Below are 25,160 nucleotides of genomic sequence, written 5' to 3'. Positions count from 1 at the left end.
GCATCCATGAATTAATATGCAAAGAGGCGTGTGCACACAGACATGCACACATACGACAGACAGACAGACAGACAGACAGACAGACAGACAGACAGACAGACAGACAGACAGACAGACAGACAGACAGACAGACTAGACCAGACAGACAGACAGACCAGACAGACAGACAGACAGACAGACAGACAGACAGACAGACAGACAGACAGACAGACAGACAGACTAGACAGACTAGACAGACAAACAGACAGACAGACAGACAGACAGACAGACAGACAGACAGACAGACAGACAGACAGACAGACAGACAGACAGACAGACAGACAGACAGACAGACAGACAGACACACAGACACACAGACAGACAGACAGACTAGACAGACTAGACAGACAAACAGACAGTCAGACAGACAGACAGACAGACAGACAGACAGACAGACAGACAGACAGACAGACAGACAGACAGACAGACAGACAGACAGACAGACAGACAGACAGACAGACAGACAGACACGCACACGCGCACACCACACACGTCTAACTGCTTGCGTTTGTGTCGTCAGGGTTTCTTCGAGGAGGAGGAGAGTAAAGAGTTCATCTACAAGGAGCCGAAGCTGACGGGTCTGTCTGAGATCTCTCAGAGGCTACTGAAGCTCTACTCCGACAAGTTCGGCGCCGACAACGTCAAGATGATCCAGGACTCCAACAAGGTAAGCGACACAGAATTGGGCCATAAGCAACGTAGTACAAGATACATACAAGATACTTGTATTGCCACACAACCAGGTTGGTGGTATTTGTGTTCGGTACAGTAGTGGTTGAAGCTCTGGATATACATGAAACAGGGACAACACAGCACAACACGACACACCACAACAGGCACATGCACACATAGAGGCCAAGGGGTGCTTGAGCACCTGCCTTTTTTAGCCTCATCTAAAAAGTGCCATTTTTGGAGAAAAAAAAATAATAATTTTTTTAACCGTTACGCATATAGACTGCCCTTCCAACTGAAAAATGTCAAGATAGAATCAAAATATTAGGTCAAGAGAGAGAGATGCCCCATATTCCATTGCAGTTTGCACGGCCTCCTCAGTGTGCCTCGGATCTCCGCGGACCTATATATTTTATGCATAGCGTGGGGTGGTGATGATGATGATGATAGAAACCGCTGTGGCGCATACAGGTATTACACTCACTGAGGGACACGAAGAAGTCAAGTCCGATGGGATTTGGGAATCTCAAATACAAATCGGAATTGGAATAAAAAATGCATTTATATTAAACAATACAGAATATACAGCACTTCTTGGGGTCTGTAGGGTAAGCACTTGTTCCCTCCCCCCTGAACATTTATGGAGATGTATGGGCCTTTTAAGTCAGTGATAAAAGTGTCTTTCAAGGATAAGTGAGCTCCTGCACTGACTATTATAGTTCAATATTCAATATTTGATCACCAAAACCCCCCAAAAAGCATAAAAAGGGGGCCCCCCGCCCGAAAAGGGCCCTTAAAAATCGCACACGCGTGCGCTCGGTTAATATATACACACAAGTGTAGTGCCCTTTTCAGCCTTTGAGCACCTGCCCCTCTAAAGTCCTGTGCACGTCCCTGCACCACAACATAACACACGGAAGAGACTAGTCCATCTGGTCAGGAGCACTTGGTTAGTGTAAGGGGGGAGGGGGGGGGGGGACCAAGGGAGTTCAGGGTCCGAATGGCTGTTGGAAAGAAGCTGTCCTTGAAGTGGGTGGTTTTTAGGATACGCTGTAAAAAAATTAATGTTTTTTTTACGGGAAATTCACTGTATTATTTGACAGATTACATTCGTTTTTCTACTTTAAGTGTAAATGCCATAAGAATACAGTAAATTACCTTTGATCAAAATATTAACCATTAACCAAAAGGTTGTAATCTGTAAATGTATTTGATGATTTTACTGTAATTTGACAGTAAGTATTTGGCAACCATTGATGCCAGACATTTCACCGTATTCTTGCAGCTTTTTTTCTTACAGTGTAGAATTGAAGCGCCTTCAGGTATAATGTACATAAAGTAAAAAAAAAAAAAAAAATGCATGGTAAAAGACCACGCAGGGGCTCACGTAACATCTATATCAACGTATAACGTATGACATATACCACACCAGTTAGGGTACCTTATGTATACTGCACCTGTCTATAGACCTGTTCGCTGTATACGTCAGACTCACTGTGTCGCTCTATAGACCTGTTCACTGTAAACGTCAGACTCAGTGTGTCGCTCTATAGACCTGTTCGCTGTAAACGTCAGACTCAGTGTGTCGCTCTATAGACCTGTTCGCTGTAAACGTCAGACTCACTGTGTCGCTCTATAGACCTGTTCCCTGTAAACGTCAGACTCAGTGTGTCGCTCTATAGACCTGTTCACTGTAAACGTCAGACTCACTGTGTCGCTCTATAGACCTGTTCGCTGTAAACGTCAGACTCACTGTGTCGCTCTATAGACATGTTCGCTGTAAACGTCAGACTCACTGTGTCGCTCTATAGACCTGTTCCCTGTAAACGTCAGACTCAGTGTGTCGCTCTATAGACCTGTTCGCTGTAAACGTCAGACTCACTGTGTCGCTCTATAGACCTGTTCGCTGTAAACGTCAGACTCAGTGTGTCGCTCTATAGACCTGTTCCCTGTAAACGTCAGACTCACTGTGTCGCTCTATAGACCTGTTCGCTGTATACGTCAGACTCACTGTGTCGCTCTATAGACCTGTTCGCTGTATACGTCAGACTCACTGTGTCGCTCTATAGACCTGTTCCCTGTAAACGTCAGACTCACTGTGTCGCTCTATAGACCTGTTCACTGTAAACGTCAGACTCACTGTGTCGCTCTATAGACCTGTTCCCTGTAAACGTCAGACTCACTGTGTCGCTCTATAGACCTGTTCACTGTAAACGTCAGACTCACTGTGTCGCTCTATAGACCTGTTCCCTGTAAACGTCAGACTCACTGTGTCGCTCTATAGACCTGTTCGCTGTAAACGTCAGACTCACTGTGTCGCTCTATAGACCTGTTCCCTGTAAACGTCAGACTCACTGTGTCGCTCTATAGACCTGTTCGCTGTATACGTCAGACTCAGTGTGTCCGCTCTATAGACCTGTTCACTGTAAACGTCAGACCTCACTGTGTCGCTCTATAGACCTGTTCACTGTAAACGTCAGACTCACTGTGTCGCTCTATAGACCTGTTCGCTGTATACGTCAGACTCAGTGTGTCGCTCTATAGACCTGTTCACCCTGTAAACGTCAGACTCACTGTGTCGCTCTATAGACCTGTTCCCTGTAAACGTCAGACTCACTGTGTCGCTCTCTATAGACCCTGTTCGCTGTAAACGTCAGACTCACTGTGTCGCTCTATAGACCTGTTCGCTGTAAACGTCAGACTCTCAGTGTGTCGCTCTATAATAGACCTGTTCCCTGTAAACGTCAGACTCCAGTGTGCGCGTGCGGCAAAGGGGGCAAACGTCACGTAATCCTGGTCAGAACAACGGGGCAGACTACAATATATTTGCATTCGTTAGCCACGCTAGCGATCTCTAAACAATCGATCCATGCCAAAGCTAGATATGTAAAAAGGTGAAAGACTCACAACTCGCAGCCAATGCCGCTGATTTGGCAAAATGACATCCAGCCGTTTTTGGTTTGAAACGACTTTTAGTCAGGGGGGTGTGTCACGGTTTCTCCATAGAGCCCCGTCGTACTTTTTAGCGCAGCAGCTCGCGCAGATAACGGGCAACTTAGTCATGTGACTCAGTTGTATTGCTGATTGGCTCAAACACGGTATGTTTGTAAACAGCAAACTGGTCTATACTGTATATGTATACTTTACTTACTCATAGTATATATTCATATTCTAAGCGTTATTGACCATATTTGTTGTAACGTATAATATAACTGGGCAGACAGACCCTCATCTGCACCTTTGATCACACTGGCTACATTTACATTTACATTTAGTCATTTAGCTGACGCTTTTATCCAAAGCGACTTACAAGTTCTGTACGACAAGCCATCAGGAAGAGCAGGAGAGAGAGAGAGAGAGAGAGGGGGGGGGTGGAGAGAGAGGGAGAGAGAGAAAGAGAGGAAGGAGGAGAGAGAGGGGGGGGGGGGCAGAGAGAGAGGGAGGAGAGAGAGGGGGGGTGGAGAGAGAAAGAGGAGAGGTAGAGAGAGAGAGAGAGAGAAGAGACGAGAGAGAGAGGGAGGAGATAGAGAGAGAGAGAGGGAGAGAGGGAGGAGAGAGAGAGAGAGAGGGGGGGGATGGAGAGAGAGGGAGAGAGAGAGAAAGAGAGGAAGGAGAGAGAGAGGGGGGGGCAGAGAGAGAGAGAGGAGGAGAGAGAGGGGGGGGGGAGAGGGAGAGAGAGAGGGGGGGGGGGTGGAGAGAGAGATAGAGGAGAGAGAGGGGGGGGTGGAGAGAGAGGGAGGAGAGAGAGAGAGAGAGAGAGAGAGAGAGAGAGAGAGAGAGAGAGAGAGAGAGAGGGAGATAGGGAGAGGGGGCAGAGAGAGGGAGGAGAGAGAGAGAGAGAGGGGGGGGGGAGAGAGAGGGAGAGATAGGGGGAGAGGGAGAGAGAGGGAGGGAGAGAGAGGGGGGAGGGAGAGATATGGGGAGAGGGAGAGAGAGAGGAAGAGAAGGGGGGGAGAGGGAGAGATAGAGGGGGGAGAGGGAGAGAGAGAGAGAGGGACAAACCAAAACAGAGGGGGAGAAAAGAAACGTACCGCAAACCATCAACACCGACGCGAACAACAGAACAGAACAGAACAGAACAGAGCAGAACAGAACAGAACAGAAAAGAACAGAACAGAACAGAACAGAACAGAACAGAACAGAACAGAACAGAACAGAACAGAACAGAGCGTGACCCTGACTGTCCCACGCCTTAATTGCCCACACAGGTGAACCAGAAGGACCTGGACCCCAAGTTCGCCTACATCCAGGTGACCTACGTGCTGCCCTACTTCGACGAGAAGGAGAAGCAGGACAAGAGGACGGACTTCGAGAGGCACCACAACATCGAGCGCTTCGTCTTCGAGACGCCCTTCACCCTGTCGGGCAAGAAGCACGGAGACGTGGAGGAGCAGTGCAAGAGACGCACCATTCTGACCAGTAAGACACCCGGTCAGACACACTGTAACAACATCCTCCTGATGACCAGTAAGACCCCGGTCAGACACACTGTAACAACATCCTCCTGATGACCAGTAAGACACCCGGTCAGACACACTGTAACACCATCCTCCTGATGACCAGTACGACCCCGGTCAGACACACTGTAACACCATCCTCCTGATGACCAGTACGACCCGGTCAGACACACTGTAACACCATCCTCCTGATGACCAGTAAGACCCGGTCAGACACACTGTAACACCATCCTCCTGATGACCAGTAAGACCCGGTCAGACACACTGTAACAACATCCTCCTGATGACCAGTAAGACACCCGGTCAGACACACTGTAACAACATCCTGATGACCAGTACGACCCGGTCAGACACACTGTAACACCATCCTCCTGATGACCAGTACGACCCGGTCAGACACACTGTAACACCATCCTCCTGATGACCAGTAAGACCCGGTCAGACACACTGTAACACCATCCTCCTGATGACCAGTAAGACCCGGTCAGACACACTGTAACAACATCATCCTGATGACCAGTAAGACCCGGTCAGACACACTGTAACACCATCCTCCTGATGACCAGTAAGACCCCGGTCAGACACACTGTAACAACATCCTCCTGATGACCAGTACGACCCGGTCAGACACACTGTAACACCATCCTCCTGATGACCAGTACGACCCGGTCAGACACACTGTAACACCAGCCTCCTGATGACCAGTACGACCCGGTCAGACACACTGTAACACCATCCTGACTAGCTCTATCGACATAAACAAACATTAAACATTACACCATATTTTATTATCTACGTATTCTTACAAATTTGCACTACTTCTTCCGCCTCGTTTTTTAGCATTTAGTCTTTTTGCAATTTTGTGTACATTTTAGTTGTGTATTGTGTTTAGGGTGTTATTATAGGGTCTTTACTCTTTTACTGTATGCAGCAGAATCTCAGGGGGGGGGGGGGTCATACAGAATCAAGCATTTCACAATATTGTGCATGTTCCTCATATGTGACAAGTGAAACACAACGTGAAACTTGAAACGCAAACATACTGTGTAATACCATCCTGACTATAGTAAGACTCTGACGGCACCGTCCTCCTGAATGATACATGTGATGATAAAACACAACAGAGAAATGGGAGAGATAGAAACACAGCCTCCTATTCACTGAACAACAGCATCTACAACCAGTGGATGGAAAGTAACTAAGTACTTTTACTCAAGTACTGTACTTAAGTAAAATTGTACTTAACGTGCGTATTGCAATTTTAGGGAACTTTATACTTTTACGCCACTACATTTCAATGGCAATATTGTACTTTTTACTCCACTACATTTATCTGAACCCATCAGTTACTAGTTACTTTGAAGAAAAATATTTTGCATAGAAAAAATATATACCACATACCACTTTAACGTAACCTTTAATCAGAGCAGCATAACTGGACCACATACCACTTTAACATAACCTTTAATCAGAGCAGCATAACTGGACCACATACCACTTTAACGTAACCTTTAATCAGAGCAGCATAACTGGACCACATACCACTTTAACATGACCTTTAATCAGAGCAGCATAACTGGACCACATACCACTTTAACATAACCTTTAATCAGAGCAGCATAACTGAACCACATACCACTTTAACATAACCTTTAATCAGAGCAGCATAACTGTACCACATACCACTTTAACATAACCTTTAATCAGAGCAGCATAACTGGACCACATACCACTTTAACATAACCTTTAATCAGAGCAGCATAACTGGACCACATACCACTTTAACATGACCTTTAATCAGAGCAGCATAACTGGACCACATACCACTTTAACACAGCCTTTAATCAGAGCAGCATAACTGGACCACATACCACTTTAACATGACCTTTAATCAGAGCAGCATACCTGGACCACATACCACTTTAACATAACCTTTAATCAGAGCAGCATAACTGGACCACATACCACTTTAACATGACCTTTAATCAGAGCAGCATAACTGGACCACATACCACTTTAACATGACCTTTAATCAGAGCAGCATAACTGGACCACATACCACTTTAACATGACCTTTAATCAGAGCAGCATAACTGGACCACATACCACTTTAACAACCTTTAATCAGAGCAGCATAACTGGACCACATACCACTTTAACGTAACCTTTAATCAGAGCAGCATAACTGGACCACATACCACTTTAACATGACCTTTAATCAGAGCAGCATAACTGGACCACATACCACTTTAATACAACCTTTAATCAGAGCAGCATAACTGGACCACATACCACTTTAATACAACCTTTAATCAGAGCAGCATAACTGGACCACATACCACTTTAACATGACCTTTAATCAGAGCAGCATAACTGGACCACATACCACTTTAACATAACTTTTAATCAGAGCAGCATAACTGGACCACATACCACTTTAACATAACTTTTAATCAGAGCAGCATAACTGGACCACATACCACTTTAACATAACTTTTAATCAGAGCAGCATAACTGGACCACATACCACTTTAACATAACTTTTAGAGGTCAATGGATCAAGGCTTGAACGCCCCCAAGCACTGGAATACACAAACATTATGTAGAATGCATACTTTTACTTTAGATACTTAAGTACATTCAATAGAAAATACTTCTCTACCTTTACTTAAGTAGAATTTGAATGGAGGACTTTTACTTTTACCAGAGTACTCATAATCTGGGTATTTCTACTTTTACTTAAAGACGCCACCATTTTGGGAAATTAGCTCACTGTCTTCTCCAGAGAGAGAGACAAGAAGATAGATACCAGTTTCCTCTCTGTGTGTTCAGTAGAAAGCTATCTGGCTGCATGTTAGCCTAGCTTAGCACAATGAATGGAAGCGGACATGACCGGTTAGCCTAGGCATTGTCCAACTAACACCTCTCCCCGGAGGCTAACCGGCACTGTCCGCTTCCATTCATTGTGCTAAGTTAGGCTAACATGCAGCCAGATAGCTTTCTACTGAACGCACAGAGAGGAAACTGGTATCTATCTTCTTGTCTCTCTCTGGAGAAGACGATACGCGAATTAAATGTCAGTGAAAACTAAAATGGCCGCTCGGCAATAATAGAACAGAGCAAGGGATATCCGGTCAGCGATACTAGCGAGACGCTGCCCTCTAGTGGCCGGCGATAAACTCTTCAGTCATCATCATCATCTCCATCTCCTCTCTCTCTCTCCCGCGCGCCCCCCCAGCGAGCTCCAGCTTCCCGTACCTGAAGAAACGCATCCAGGTGGTGGAGCAGCAGAGCACGGAGATGAACCCCATCGAGGTGGCCATCGACGAGATGTCGCGCAAGGTGTCCGAGCTCAACCAGCTCTGCAACATGGAGGAGGTGGACATGATCCGCCTGCAGCTCAAACTGCAGGGCAGCGTCAGCGTCAAGGTACAGGGGCCAACGGTGCGGCCGCCGTGTTAAAGGAACGCGTCGACATTACGAGAAACGCGCTTTACCGTCTTTCTCCAGAGGCTGACAAGAAGATAGATACCCATTTCCTCTCTCTCTCTCTCTGCCTTCAGTAGAAGGCTATCCAGCTGCAAGCTAGCTCAGCTTAGCACAGCAAACAGGTATGGACGTGGATACGGACCGCTCCGAGAGCCGTGTTTTTGGCTAACAGCTTGGATATCTGGTCCGTATCCGCTTCCATTAATTTGTGCTAAGCTAGGCTAGCTTGCAGCCGGATAGCTTTCTACTGAACACACAGAGAGGAAATAGGTATCTATATCTTCTTGTCTGACTCTGGAGAAGACGGTAAGCGCATTTCCCACAATGGATTTTCTCCACAACCTTTAAAACCTCTTAACAATCGCCCCCAAAAGTGGTCATTTTAGTTTTAGTTTTTTGAGGACTGCATACCTTTTTTTTGCAAATCAAAATACTATATTTTATACGTATAGCACATGCATGAGCCTGGTCTCTTTTGAAAGATGACATTCTGAAGTGTCTGATGCAAAAAAAAAAATCACTTTTAGTGCTAATGAAATAGAGTAACATAGGTCTGAACTTGAGTTGTAGAAAAATTTGTTACTCACGTTTTTCTGTAGTAGTTAGTAGTCCAGAAGTAGTATTTCCGATTATGGCGGAAAAGACACCATGGGTCTATAGCCTGAAGTCTTGTGTAGTACATGTCCAAATTTCATAATAATCCGTTCAGAAATGAGTGATTAGAAGCGGTTTTGGTCAAAGGTGAGAGAGCTCAGAAAACTATTTTCTCATAGACTTCAATGCATTCGACAGAGAATTGTCTTCCTGTTTTGGCTTGTGACTTTTTACCTAGATCCCTGATTCGCTCATTCCCACGTGGGATACCATTGGAAAGCCCTACTCATTGGTTACAACCCCGATATATATTGTATTAAAAAGTATGCACACCCGAGCCGCAAGAGGGCGCCAAAGTGCCGGTGGGCAAATCGTCCTCAAGAGGGCCCACATGTGGGCCGTTGCATGCTAAGAGGTTTTAACATAGAAAGGTTTTTATAGTCAACCTTCTGTCAATATTACGAAACATTATCACTTCTCTGTCGTTACCCAATGAACTGTATGTATGAAATGTATTATTGAATTGAAGACTAACTGACCCCCACTGTTTATACGATATACTGTACACACATGCACATTCACACATGGCTTACGATGCACATTAAAGTATGCACCACGGCGTTCCTCACCCCCAGGTGAACGCAGGACCCATGGCTTATGCCCGCGCTTTCCTAGAGGAGAAGAACGCCAAGAAATACCCCGACAACCAGGTCAAGCTGCTCAAGGAGATCTTCAGGTAGGATGTGAAGCCATTATTTCTTTACCTCCGCAAAGGAGCTTATGCTTTCACCCCCCGTGTGTTAGATTAGATTAGATTAGATTGTACTTTATTATCATTATATTTGCATACAACGAGATTTGGGACTCAAACTCAAGGTGCAGTAGTGGAATATAAAATCACACAGGTAATAAAAGAGAAACATAAAATACTATACAGACATAAAATACTATACAAGAACCATAGAATACTATACAGAAACATAAAATACTATACAGAAACATAAAATACTATACAGACATAAAATACTATACAAGAACCATAGAATACTATACAGAAACATAAAATACTATACAGAAACATAAAATACTATACAAGAACCATAGAATACTATACAGAAACATAAAATACTATACAGACATAAAATACTATACAAGAACCATAGAATACTATACAAGAACCATAGAATACTATACAGAAACATAAAATACTATACAGACATAAAATACTATACAAGAACCATAGAATACTATACAAGAACCATAAAATACTATACAGAAACATAAAATACTATACAAGAACCATAGAATACTATACAAGAACCATAGAATACTATACAGAAACATAAAATACTATACAGACATAAAATACTATACAAGAACCATAGAATACTATACAAGAACCATAAAATACTATACAGAAACATAAAATACTATACAAGAACCATAAAATACTATACAGAAACATAAAATACTATACAGAAACATAAAATACTATACAAGATACAAAATATCTTCTTTTTTTGCATTTTCTTTTGTGTATTCTGACTAACAGTCGACTATCGGACAACTTTGGCCAATCAAAGTTGACTATACAAATCCTTAGTCGGGGACAGGCCTACAGTAAAATGATTATACCCAGAGGGGCGGCTCTTCGTGGCCTCGTCCTCCTCAGCTGTTTGCCTGATTCTCACGGAACTTGTGCTGTGTGTAGGGGGGGGGGGGGGGGCGATTTAAGGAACAGAGGGCCAATCTCAAGACCAGGGGCCGCAGCCCCCAGGCGGTGGAACAGTATCCCTACCCTCAGTCCGTCTTGCCCCCGCGATCGAGTCCTTTAAATCCCAGCTCAAAACGTACTTTTTTTTTTTTTTACTTTGCCTTTTTCCATTTTTCTCCCCTCCCAATGTTAGTCGTTATGCCAATTCCCAATCCCCTTCCTGGTCGTTGCGCACTCTGCCCCCTACCGTCGGTCTGGGAGGGTGGAGACTATCACATGCTTCCTCCGACACATGTGTAGCCAGCCCACCGCTTCTTTTCACCTGGCAGCGCGGACTCTCACTGGGGGGAGTGTAACGTGTGGAAGGTCACACTACCTCTCCCAGGACCCGACCTTGCTGTGCAGGCGCCCCGACCGAACTGTAGGAGTCGCTGTTTTTACAACGACCAGGGCCCACCCTCGCCGGCTTTCCCACCCGCTGACAACTGCCAATTGTGTTAGTGTGGACGGTCGGCCAAGCCGGAGGCACCGCAGCTGGATTCGATCCCACTGTCTCTGGGGTGGTAGACAGACGCTTACCCCGGCCGCCCTCAAAACGTACCTTTATTCTCTAGCGTTTCCTTGATCCTGACCTGTACCTTTCCTTGAGCTATTGTACTGATGTACAATAAAATGTTGTTCCATGTCTGTTGTCTGTTCCATGTTGTATGACCTGTCTGTTCCCCTACCTGCCTTTGTAAAGCACTTTGTTTGGCTTGTTGTGTCATGTAAAACGTGCTATATAAATAAATCTGATTGATTGATTGATCTAGGGACCAACGTCTTTAAATGCATTATGTAGATGGTTGATGTGTCTAGCTGTATCACCACTGGATCCAATTTAATTTCAGATAACCACGATGGTGAAGAGGTGGTGATGTGTTACTGGTGGACACTGGTCTGATTTGCACCAAATTAGACAGATGTGTTTGTCCCACTATAGTGAGAACCATCATTGGCCTGATGGTGGTGCTGTTCTCTCTAAACTAAAAACAGGAACTCAACAGCTTGTCTGATCATGATGACATTTTGAAACGTGTTGTGATATCCTTTGTGATATCCTACTGATGGTATCAATATGTATTATTAAGATAGTTGATGAGCCAAACTGTATGAGAAACTCCAATCGAATTTCAGGAAAACGCATGATAGACAGAAAGTCTATTACTTGTGAACGCTTTGTTCGAGTTGCACCACATACAGCAGCAGTGTGCTATGAGGTAGTATCACTATTGTCTGGTAATATCATCAAAGAGAAGCCGCCTATTCTCCGTCCTCGCTCCACAATGGTGGAACGAACTCCCACAGTCAGGACAGCCAAAACCTGACCAAAAACCTTTCAAAAACCCACTTCTTCAATCAATATCTGAAAGGGAAAAAATGAAAAAACACTAACCTTCTTATACTGTCTATCATGCACTCTTCCTACTATGCTAAAGTGTCTTTACTACTATGCACTCAACACGGCAGCGCCCAAGTTTCAACACTGTTTGATGAACATTGTTACTCAGCTGAAAGAGTTGTACCCTTCCTGCCGACCTGTTGTACAGAACTTGTAAGTCTCTTTTGGATAAAAGCGTTCAGCTAAATGACCAAATGTAAATATAAATATAGGCAACTCAGATTTCTGTCATCTACCCAGGTCTACCGAGTGCATTCCTCTAGAATCTAGTTCCTCCCGTTACAACTGTGTTCAATATTAGTTAGTTAGTTACTAACGACACTTTACATACGGCAGCAGTCGTTTCCATGGCAATTATAAAGTCGAAACGTTGTAATTTCTCCCCAATGCAGGCAGTTTGCTGAGGCGTGTGGCCAGGCTCTGGATGTGAACGAGCGTCTGATCAAAGAAGACCAGCTGGAGTACCAGGAAGAGATGAGAGCTCACTACAGGGACATGCTAACAGAGCTGTCTGGCATCATGAATGAACAGGTAGAGACAGCGCTCACTACAGGGTCATGCTAACAGAGCTGTCTGGCATCATGAATGAACAGGTAGAGACAGAGCTCACTACAGGGACATGCTAACAGAGCTGTCTGGCATCATGAATGAACAGGTAGAGACAGAGCTCACTACAGGGACATGCTAACAGAGCTGTCTGGCATCATGAATGAACAGGTAGAGACAGAGCTCACTACAGGGTCATGCTAACAGAGCTGTCTGGCATCATGAATGAACAGGTAGAGACAGAGCTCACTACAGGGTCATGCTAACAGAGCTGTCTGGCATCATGAATGAACAGGTCCGATGATAGACACAGAGCACACAGACTGACTGACTGACTCACTGACTGACTGACTGACTGACTGACTGACTGACTGACTGACTGACTGACTGACTGACTGACTGACTGACTGACTGACTGACTGACTGACTCACTGTCTGACTGACTGACTGACTGACTCACTGACTGACTGACTGACTGACTCACTGACTGACTGACTGACTGACTTACTTACTGACTGACTCTATTTTGTACCTTTCCTTTCCACATGTATCAGTTTTTGTTGTCATTCCTTCATCTTCTCTTCTTTCCCAACGGTTTTCTCTGATCACAGCTGAAAAAAAGAGCGTGTTAGCAGCTCTTTCACCACTGTTTCTAAAACCGGTATGTGATGTTTCTAAAAACCGGTATGTCATGATGATGACTTTATTCCAGACTCAAGGTCCATATTATTTACACATAAAAACAATACAAAAACAAGGACAACAACGTAGATTAAAATACATAAAGGCATCGATTCCAATGTTTCCACAAACCAGAGGAGTACCTTGTATCGCTGTTTGACATCAGTAAAGTCACCTATTCTCCTGTTTTTTTACTCTAATAGTCGACACATACATTTAAACATCAAGTTCCTCAGCAGAGCATGGAAGGTGGGGACATTTTTAGTCACAAACATATAGCTTGCACTGACTAGTCCATCCTGGGAGTTGAAGGAGGATCCTAAATGCATCATTATACGCTACCTGCAGTTTTTTCATTTTTGCTGAGCTATAATTACACCAGAGTTGGGCAGTATAAAGCGGAGTACAATAGGCTCTGAACAGGCTTATTTTCACATTATCTGTACACATATAAAATTTTCGTGCCAGCATATTGACCTGTGCATACAGTTTGCAGCACTCAATCAACGTCATCACACATTCATTCATGTGGTCAAACTCTTTCTTTCACACATCATGTCGGCCATCTTGCTTCTTCTGATCATGATGACAATAAGCTACTTTTCCTTATCATCCAAATACCTTTGCAAACTATTGCTCATGACAACACCAGACGACTTTTCAGAAACAATCTTTCTGTCCCACAGACATCTAGGTAAATATTGGACTTTTCTCTGACAAGGTGAAGGTATTCTGAATATTCTGACGCTGAATCAGAATAGATATTCTTACTTATTTCAAGAAATATTGCCAAGCCAAAATATGCTTACTGCACTTGTAGATTTACTTTGTTTCAATGACACATTTGCTTAAAACTAGTTTTTATTTCTTATTTTTGTCACACCATTTTTGCAGTGGATTGGATAAAGCGGGAACGGGATACCAGAACATGTATTTTCTGTTTACTGCAGAGCGGAGGGACTGGGAGACCCATGTTACTAACCAGACTCACATTTCAGTGATGGCTGTCAGAATGTAGAGCTAGTGTTTTTAACATGTAGACCACTTATTTTAACGACAAACTACCACTTACAGCACCTTTAATTTAGTAGACTTAGGAGGAATTATTCCATTTTCAATCCCGTTGAGAGAGGGGGGGGGGGGGGGGTGAGTCCTCAGCCCTTGTGTAGGTGAATGTAACAAGTTCCTAATCTTTTCGTTCCCCTATTATTTCATGCACACTTTATTCATTGTTTTAAATTATTATTTTCTTTTAAGTTATTTTGTGCATCACTCTGTTTTGAATTTGATGCAAATTTGCAATGCATGAGGTCATCCTTTTGTGTTAAATGGCTGCATAAAGCAAGCATTTGTTGACTCTCAAGTTGATAAGAGTATTAAAACTTGAAAAATATCCGTTTAAGGTAGATTTAGAAAAGGAAAAAAAATGCGATTAATTTGCGATTAATCGCGAGTTAACTGTGGACAATCATGCGATTAATAAGATTCAATATTTTAATCGATTGACAGCACTAACCCTCGTGTTTCTCTTCTCCCCGGCTCAGATTCCTCACACAAGACAACCGGGAACGGACCGCCACAGCACCTACTGAGAGCCTAGTAGACTCACTGGAAAACATTTGTGCCCAGGAGGACATTTTGTATGGCTCATCCAAGCCCCAAAATGGCCTCCACCGCTCATCACGGACTGTGGTTGTTTTCCACACGCAGGGGGGAGGTGGAACTGTGACGTGTGGGGGGAATGTAGTGAAAAGAGTGGGAGGGGGACGTTTGTAGACTGTGGTTGGTTGTGGTAGTCTGTTGTGTTGTTGATGAACGTTGACTATCTAGAGGCCAGACCGCTGGACTGGTAGCTACTGTTGTTTTGGTTGTAGAGACTCGATCCACGTATAGTATGGACTCCATCGCCCCATCAGCCCACTCATCGTCATCTTACATTCTACACACACACACACACACACACAGGCAAACAGATAACACACAAAGTGTGTAGAGGCACACACAAATGCACGCGTGTTGTGCACACGTGCACTCGACACATACACAACATGCGCCTTCTCTCCACAACCCCACACCCCTTTCTAGAAAACGGTGACCTTAAAAGCTTGAGGTGGGTTCAACTGAACAAAATATGAAACGTGTGCTCTCTCTCTCTCTCTCCGGGTGCATTCTGATTACAATACATACGGTAAATTTTTCCTAGGATTATCGTTGTACTTCGAACTATCGGAAGACGTCTTGTATGATGGACTGTAATGTGAAGAAGAAAAAAAGAAAGGAAACGTTTAGGATCACATGTCTTAACTAACCGAGCATCCGATTGGTTGAACACACCTCTGGTTCCTGTTTGAATCCGATTGGTTGAACACACCTCTGGTTCCTGTTTGAATGTAGAGCAGCACCATATTGCTACAGTACTTTGTATCCTTGCTAACATTCTGGAATTCTCAGCTCGCAGATTTTCAAAAAAAGGAACGTTTTATGTTTTATAACATTTCTATGATTGATAATGTTGTTGTTGTTGCTGTTGTTGTCGTTGTTATTATTATTATTGTTTCCTGTACTGTTTTGAATTGTAAATAAGAAATATTAATATTTAAAATGTTTCAAAAAAAGGTTTCTTTTTGTTCTGTTTTTTTATAAAATATACAATATATGAATATTTGTTTAGCTAAATTAAAAACAAACAAAACTAAAGTTTTATGTATAACATTTAAATAAAAATTTTGTTAATGTGCAAAACTGCAGTGATGACGACGCTCTTTATGTTTTTACAAACGGTATCGCTTCCTTAGCGTGGTGTTAGATTCTGATCAAACTGGCCAGTATCACGTCTTCGTCTGTTTGGCTCTCCATCCAATTCCTCTGCGTTGTGTACTTTTAATGGTCCTGACGTCTCCGATACTGGTAGATAAGATCCTTATCTTCCCCCATTAGTGCAATCCATAAACCATAATACTCCTCCACTTCCGTAAGAATTCGACACTTCGACAACGTGAGATACCTTGTGAGGAAAAGCGTTGTTTTATTTCTCTAAACAGAAACCTCATAATCAGATGTTATCAGATGTTATCAAATTGTATCGTCCTTGAAGAGTCTATTCTAATGATCTTTCGGTGTGTTCAGATTGTCCTTTTGTGATTCAGTCCAATAGTGTTCAGGCCTGTTCGTTAGCCTAAGACCATCCTCGTGGTAGCCGAAGCTACTGATGTCGTGCCATTCTCCCCCCCCCCCCCTCTCTCTCAATGAGAGGAGAGAGTCTCTTCTGGTTTCTTCCCTCTTAGTCTCAGTCAGATTTTAGTCTGAGTCAGATTCTAGTCTGTCTTACACCCGGAAACACCGTTCGATTTATAGATGTTCGTCGTCGCAACGACGGCCCCGCCTTCTGGTTGTCATGCGACGTGTTGTCATGACAACTGCGTTTAACCTTTACACACACTTCAAAACGTTTCTCTACTGTTGCATTAAAGAGGTCACCCCTCTCCCTCGCTCTGGGCCTCCAGTACACTCTAATCTCAGATGTTCTAATGAGGAATGTCAACAAACATTCTCTCGCTGGCAGTGTGGCTCACAACAATCACCCTGCTCTACTGAACCACCGTCTCCTGCTTCCACCGTCCGCATGCACTTCGACCTCTCTGACCCGGCACCGTTTTAGCTGTGGTCACTCCCCCCAATCTATACATCACATACATTGAAAAAGCACCGTTTTCTCTCAGTGGTGTTCGGGATACGACGGACATCTTGAAGCCATCTTGTTTTGCAGCAAAACACCTCTGGACTCTTTTTCTGTCAGATTGGTCATTTGCAGGCATGGCTGGGTAGCGTAGAGGTCTAAGCACTCGCCTACCACCGCAGAGACTCTGGGTTAAAATCCAGCTGTACCTCCGGCTTGGTCAGTCGTCCCTACTAACACAATTGGCAGTGTTAGCGGGTGGGAAGCCGGTCGGGTGTGAGTCCTGGTTGTTACTACTGGTCGGTCGGGGCGACTGTTCAGCAGGGAGGGGATCTGGGGGAGATGGCGTGAACCTCTGCACGTGTTACGCTCTCCCAGTGAAACTCCTCGCTGTCGGGTGAAAATAAGCGGCTGGCGACTCCACGCGTATCGGAGGAGGCATGTGATAGTCTCTACACCCTCCCCAGGCCGACAGAGGAGGCATGTGATAGTCTACACCCTCCCAAGACCGACAGTAGGGCAGCATGTGGTAGTCTACACCCTCCCCAGACCGACAGTAGGGCAGCATGTGGTAGTCTACACCCTCCCCAGTCTGACAGTAGGGCAGCATGTGGTAGTCTACACCCTCCCCAGAGTGACAGTAGGGCAGCATGTGGTAGTCTACACACCCTCCCCAGACCGACAGTAGGGCAGCATGTGGTAGTCTACACCCTCCCCAGACCGACAGTAGGGCAGCATGTGGTCGTCTACACCCTCCCCAGACTGACAGTAGGGCAGCATGTGGTAGTCTACACCCTCCCCAGACTGACAGTAGGGCAGCATGTGATAGTTCTACACCCTCCCCAGACTGACAGTAGGGCAGCATGTGGTAGTCTACACCCTCCCCAGACTGACAGTAGGGCAGCATGTGATAGTTCTACACCCTCCCCAGACTGACAGTAGGGCAGCATGTGGTAGTCTACACCCTCCCCAGACTAACAGTAGGGCAGCATGTGGTAGTCTAATAAATAAATGCAACACTCCCACGCGAAGGTAAGGAAAAACTCACTAAAAACCTAGCAATAGGAAAAAAGCACCACAGGCAATGTGGAGGAGAGAAACCTTAGAAGGGCAGTTCAAGGGGGGATCTCCCTTCTTAGATGTCGGTGATAGTAGTGTTGCTATAAAACAGGCGAAACAGTTGGTAAGTATGTACATATACGTGTAATAAAAAACAAATATGTATATGCAATAGCAACTGGGGTACATAAGGGGGCGACGTAGAGAGGATCGTTTACCATCAGGAAGGGCACAACTCGGGCGGCCGGGTAGCACAGCGGACTAAGCGTCCGTCTACCACTGCAGAGACACTGGTATCGAATCCGGCTGTCAGCGGTGCCTCCGGCTTGGCCGGTCGTCATACTGGCTCAATTGGCAGAGTCAGCGGGAGGGAAGCCGGTGGGTGGTATTCTGGTGATTGTAAACAGCGACTCCTACAGGTCGGTCAGGGCGCCTGCACAGCGAGGGAGGGAAATGGTGAAGGTAGTGTGACCTCCCACGCGTTACACTTCACCAATGAGAGTCCTCGCGGTCAGTTGAAAAGAGGCTGCTAGCTGTCTCCTATGTATCGGAGGAAGCATGTGATAGACTTCAGGGCTCCTATACCGACCAGTGGGGGGCACATGCGCGCAATGACCAGGAAGGGGAGGGGGGAATTTGCATAACGACTAAATTGGGATGGGAGGAAAATACAGAAAAATAGGAGAAAAAGTGAAGAAAAAAAAGGAAGGGCACAACTCTATCAGCTGAGTAACAATGTTCATCAAAGTGTTGCGTGCTACAGTGTAGGTTAGTTTATTAGGACAAGTGCATGACAGTAAGGTTAGTTAGGCTTCGATTTTTATTTAATTTTTTTTTATTTCAGATAATGGTTGAAGAAGTGCGTCTTTAGTCGACGGCGAACGATTGGACGGGTTTCGGCTGTCCTAACTGGGGTGGGTAGTTCATTCCACCATTGTGGGGCAAGGACTGAGAATAGGCAACTTCTCTTTGATGACCCTCCCGGAGCTCGGATAGGAGTGGGTCTGAGGCGGCCAGAAGATGCAGAGCGTAGGGGTCTTGAGGGTGTGAAGTTAGATCGTATCCTCTTTGTTTTTTACAAAACAAAGAAAGTTGTTTTGTAAATTTTCTTAGTGTTATATTAGAGTTTGTCATTTCCTGGAATGTTTAAATTTTTTATGTCGATGAGTCATCCGGCACATGGAGGTTTTGCATCCAATGACATGTTTCTAGAAGGACATTTACATTATAACTAAGCTAGTGTCTCAGGTCGAGGGGATCCAGCCTGGACGGTTTGTAGTACAGTAGGTTCCCAGCAGAGCAGACAGAAACAGCAGGTGCAAAGGAATAACAAAGAAAAAAATTATTATAATGGGAGGTCAAAGCCTCTTGGAATAGAACCAGGTCCCAGCTGGGAGAACCCGCCTCTCATATCCTGTCTATTGACCGGCGAGGAGGCGGATGAGCCCAGTCTTTGTACCGTCCGCTACAATGGAGAAGGAAACACTTATATTTCTTGAATACTGACGGCACTGAAGGCAGACACTAGCCTTTCATGTTCAGGAGGAACCATATAGCGATGGCTGAAGAGCAAAACCTCCAATGTGTGAAAGTCCCTTTTTTGAGAATAATACAACTTTGTTATTTTGCACTTTGAGAAAACACAAAAATAAACTGTTGTTTTCTTGCAGAATGCAATTTTTTAAGGATACCCAATACAATACACTGTTTTTGGACGATATTACTATATATTATGTGTAGGAATGTCCCGATAATTTTTTTTGCTCCCGATCCGATCCCGATCATGTGATTTTGAGTATCTAACGATACCGATCCGATCAAAAAAAGTATTTAAAAAAAAAAAAACATTTTATCCCAATTTCTCACATTACATTCACTCTGAATGTTGACGTTATCCAGGTGAAAAGTTAACTTCATTCAAGTGAGGCATTGCAATCCTTGACAAATCATTTGATGTATAATTAAATCAAAGGAAATGTGTTTGTTTTGGCAAAATTCTTCTGCTCCGTGTGACAATAAATAAATGATATGCAATTTAAAACCAAAACTAAGGCCTCAGTATGAGTTTAAAACGTGAACATGGTCATGTTTGTGATCCCGATCTTCGGGAAATCACGTGATCAGCCCCGATCACGTGATCGGATCATCCCTAATTATGTGTTAACAATACGGACCAGGTATTAGTGCCTCGCAAAGTGCAGATAGGTTTTGCCCAACTTTTTTTTTACGCAGATAGGAGGTCGTCTTTTTTCAGTTCACCTTTAAAGTAGGGATGTTCGATATTGGCTTTTTTACCGATATCCGATATTGTCCAACTAATTTCCGATACCGATATCAACCGATACCGATATATGCAGGGTCCCCCCCGCCAAAAATGGAATAATTTCAGGTAATTAACATTATGCATACTTTTGACAATAAATAAAAATAAGAATTTTACTTGCTTGCCTGGGTAAATAAAGGTTAAATAAATGTAAAGAAAATTAAAATAATTTTTTTTACTGATCATCCAACTCCAACGACTGATCATCCGACTCCAACATTTTGGGAAATTAGCTTATTTAACATCTTCCCTGGAGTTAGACAAGAAGATACATACCTTTTTTGTCTCCGTGCGTGCATTTAGCTTTGGGAACAGTCGCTCCGTTAGCGTAGCTTAGCTTCATCACTGGAAGTGAGGGAGGACAGTAGCCTGACGTTCCCTACAGGTTTGTTGATATTCTCATTCCTTCAAAGGATCCGAACCGATTGAAGTTTATGGATACCATGACTTAAAATCCTCTTACCTTGACGATTAAAAGCCTCCCCAATTTAGAAAACAGTAATCCAATGGCTGGTATTGATAATGTAATCCAATGGCTGGTATTGATAATATAATACTAACTGCTGCACGCTCGGAGCTAACACAGAACAGGATGGTAAAGCAAATATAATGACTTCCTTTCTGGGGTTTTCAAAATAAAAGTGCGATGTTTATAGCAGCGGAAAATGTTTATTTTGTACATTATCTAACGTTAACACGAACCTAAACTAACCTAAAGTTACTTCGTTTAGGTTAGGTTCGTGTTAACGTTAGATAATGTACAAAATAAAGCACCAAATGAATTACAAGACCCAAGAACATAATTTCTCTTCATTTTTATTTCCCTCCATAACAAATAGCAGAAACTACTGAAATTTGCCCGAGTAGTGGTCGTTGGGTGGACATGGCCATCTCTCCATAACATAGCAGAAACCACTGAAATTTGCCTGAGTAGTGGTCGTTGGGTGGACATGGTCATGTGGGTGGAAGTGGGGATTGAAGCTAGACGGTACTGGAGGGTGCCATGTGCCGTCTTCGGGGGTGGTCTGGTTTAAGGCTCTGTTGTGGTAGTCATTGGCTCTGAGGGGGATGAAAGGGATTAAAGGGAGGGAATAGATAAGGATTCCAGGCATGGCCATGTGGGTGGAAGTGGGGATGCAAGTGAGGTGGTACTGGAGGTTGCGTTGCAGTCACTTCAGGGGTCGTCTCCTCGGTTGTCGAAGGCTCTGTTGTAGTGGCCATTGGCTCTTGAGGGGGACGAAATGGATTAAAGGGAGGGAAGAGATAAGGATTCCAGGCATGGCCATGTGGGTGGAAGTGGGGATGCAAGTGAGGTGGTACTGGAGGTTGCGTTGCAGTCACTTCAGGGGTCGTCTCCTCGGTTGTCGAAGGCTCTGTTGTAGTGGCCATTGGCTCTTGAGGGGGATGAAATGGATTAAAGGGAGGGAAGAGATAAGGATTCCAGGCATGGCCATGTGGGTGGAAGTGGGGATGCAAGTGAGGTGGTACTGGAGGTTGCGTTGCAGTCACTTCAGGGGTCGTCTCCTCGGTTGTCGAAGGCTCTGTTGTAGTGGCCATTGGCTCTTGAGGGGGACGAAAGGGATTAAAGGGAGGGAAGAGATGAGGATTCCAGGCATGGCCATGTGGGTGGAAGTGGGGATGCAAGTGAGGTGGTACTGGAGGTTGCGTTGCAGTCACTTCAGGGGTCGTCTCCTCGGTTGTCGAAGGCTCTGTTGTAGTGGCCATTGGCTCTTGAGGGGGACGAAAGGGATTAAAGGGAGGGAAGAGATAAGGATTCCAGGCATGGCCATGTGGGTGGAAGTGGGGATGCAAGTGAGATGGTACTGGAGGTTGCATTGCAGTCACTTCAGGGGTCATCTCCTCGGTTGTCGAAGGCCCCGTTGTAGTGGCCGTTGGCTCTGCAGTGGTTGCTTCAGTCGAGTCTCGGGGACACGAGAGCGTTACTGGAATCCCCTGCCAACGCATTGGCAAAACATGACATCCATTCTGAAAGGGCAAATTATACCATTAGAAAATCCATTTCACGGGTAAACTAACAAATTCCAGACAATTAACATTAAATAGGTTTACATCTAAGAGTCATCGCACTTTTGACTAGTAAGCTGAATAAAACAGGCTAATGATGAGTTACCTCTTGCATCATATTGCAGCCATTGTACGGAGCCACTAAAACCAGGCCCATGGTGTTCCTGTGCATAGAGTAGCCACAGGTTGGAGGCACCTGGAACAGAGGCAGTGGAGGCGCCTGTCCTGCTAAGAATGAAAAGCTTATTGGTGGAGAAAGAGACATTGTTGCAGCATAAACATGATGGCAGCCACACGGCTTGAGCATCTATAGCATAGATATATAGAGAACACTAGATAGCTTAAGGCGGAGTCACCAGTGTCACTGAACCGCCGCCATCTTGCCCAGGTCAGCCTTGAGTGAGAGTGAGTGAGCTGCACAGACAAAAATACTCATAACTCGCTGAAATATTGACAGATTTACAAACGGGTTGGTTTGCTATAAACATCAAAGATGTAGTTATGATACTGCATACTTATAAAAAAAATTTAAGATTATTTTTTTACAAACCGTATACCCGAAAAAAGCGCCCCCTGTCGTCTCCCAGATGACATTAGGGATTTTGGAATGGAAAATGGATGGGGGAAAAAATCCGGTACTCCACACATTTTCCAGTCCACTGATGCAGCCGGAGTACCAGCATTCATTCAGGGGGCTCTGAGACCCGCGGAATCATGTACTGCACTGTACACACGTTGGATCAATACACTTATTGATTTTTTCGAATGGTGATCAGGAATTGGAATATACCAGTTGGATACCATCTGATGTCAGGTAAGGAATCTATGTTATCAGTGTTAGGATAATCAGACTAATTTTGATGAAGATATAGGCTGTTTTGTGAAATGGGTTCTTTCGGTTTCAATGTAAAAGTCGAAGAGGAAATGAAAACGGCGATTATCCGTGCGCGGCCCGAATGTGCTTGCGTGCACGTATAATATTAATCATCTAGCGTTGATTTGAAAACGATTCATAAATAGGCCGACAAATAACAACGTTCTGGAATATTTCAGTAAAAGACGATTTTCACAGAATGGTCCAGAATGAACTGTTTTTTTCTCTCAAAACGAGTGCTTTTCTAAATGCTCTGAAACGGAAATGAAGTGATAAAAAAACAATCTGCCTTGACAGCACTGACTGGAAAATAGTCTTTGATAATGCGACGGGCAGATTAGACACAGCCATAATTTAAAACATAGATTAGGCGATATTAACGTTAACAGAGCGGACCGTGGCATTCAGGGGGTAAAAAGGAAAACCCTGAGTGACACTCAAAAGTGTTAATGCTTGTAATAAACCAAACCGTTTGTAAATCCGTCAATATTTCAGCGAGTTATGAGTATTTTTGTCTGTGCAGCTCACTCACTCAAGGCTGACCTGGGCAAGATGGCGGCGGTTCAGTGACGTCGCTCTCCATTGGCCGGCAGCGCGGGTAAGCTATCTAGTGTTCTATATATACATCTATGATCTATAGCACCAGGTAAAGCGGTCTTACCTCGGTCCAGCTGGAAGTACGAGGCTCCTGGTCCCATGGCTCTGAACTGCATCTGGTCTCCACCACATTGCAACGAAGGACCCATGTGCAGCCACTGCTTTTCATGAGAATGGCCATATGAGTGACCTTCCGGCACCTCTAAAAAAAAAAAAGACAGAACAAATTATGCAAGAATTCACATTAGTATGTCTACTCCCAAAAAGTAGCATGGCAATTGGTGGCAATTTTTATTTTACCATGGTACCAGCCATTGTATTAAAAATGGTAAAAGCCAAGCATCACCATGGTACCAATGTTGTATTCAATACCATGGTATAAATAAATTTAAACCATGATACTGATGGTAATACCATGGTCCACTTGCACAACGTGCAGGCGGCATATCCGGTTACATCTTCCAGTCCCATCACAATACATAGACTTTAGCAACAGTTCTCACGTCAAACAACTTTATAGTCACTTCTTTTTTAATTAATTTTAGAAATGATTTAATAAGCAAACATTTGTAAAGTGTGTTTGTCAGCGGGGTCTTAAGGTTTTGGGCTGCATTTCATGTACAAAAGTTCAGTTAGTTATAATGCAGCTTTGCAGAATATAAAAAGTGGGTCCAACAGATGCCACGTCGACACGAATTGAGTTAAGTCTCATTTCATGCCCCATAACATGTATGGGATTTAGGCAGAGCTAAATGCTAATGTAGCCAACTCTTAACGGTGGAGCCACATTAGCATTTAGCTCTGCCTAAATCCCCTACATTAATCCGTTAGATATGGGGCATGAAATGAGACGTAACTCAAATTTGTATCGACATGGCATCCCGTTAGACCCACGTTTTATATTCTGCAAAGTTGCTTTCTGTTAATCTGGTAAACTGTTGGTTGTATTGTATTAGGTGGAGGTAAAATGCTA

The 25,160-nt window shown here is 44.2% G+C and overlaps 1 protein-coding gene across 1 annotated transcript; it reads left to right on the top strand.

Annotated features, from left to right (window-relative positions):
• Window positions 1-553: 553 nt before the first annotated feature.
• LOC311242804 (dedicator of cytokinesis protein 9-like) lies at window positions 554-16,263 on the top strand. The gene is made up of 6 exons (XM_084331843.1): window positions 554-706; window positions 4,920-5,130; window positions 8,407-8,597; window positions 9,887-9,987; window positions 12,799-12,937; window positions 15,178-16,263. Exons 1-6 carry the CDS (start codon window positions 686-688, stop codon window positions 15,223-15,225), a joined length of 711 nt encoding a protein of 236 aa, XP_084187969.1. The 5' UTR covers window positions 554-685; the 3' UTR covers window positions 15,226-16,263.
• Window positions 16,264-25,160: the final 8,897 nt, after the last annotated feature.

The sequence above is a fragment of the Notolepis coatsorum genome, assembly GCF_963971535.1.
Source record: "Notolepis coatsorum genome assembly, chromosome: 1".
Classification (NCBI taxonomy): domain Eukaryota; kingdom Metazoa; phylum Chordata; class Actinopteri; order Aulopiformes; family Paralepididae; genus Notolepis; species Notolepis coatsorum.
Note: the sequence above shows the minus strand (reverse complement) of the source record. Positions and strands in the feature narration are given on the sequence as shown.

Bases quoted from the DNA above. Each gene is read 5' to 3' on its own strand.
- LOC311242804 (XM_084331843.1), top strand. From the start codon at position 686: ATGATCCAGGACTCCAACAAG. The intron at 707-4,919 runs GTAAGCGACACA...TTGCCCACACAG, and splicing joins TGATCCAGGACTCCAACAAG to GTGAACCAGAAGGACCTGGA. The intron at 12,938-15,177 runs GTAGAGACAGCG...TCCCCGGCTCAG, and splicing joins CTGGCATCATGAATGAACAG to ATTCCTCACACAAGACAACC.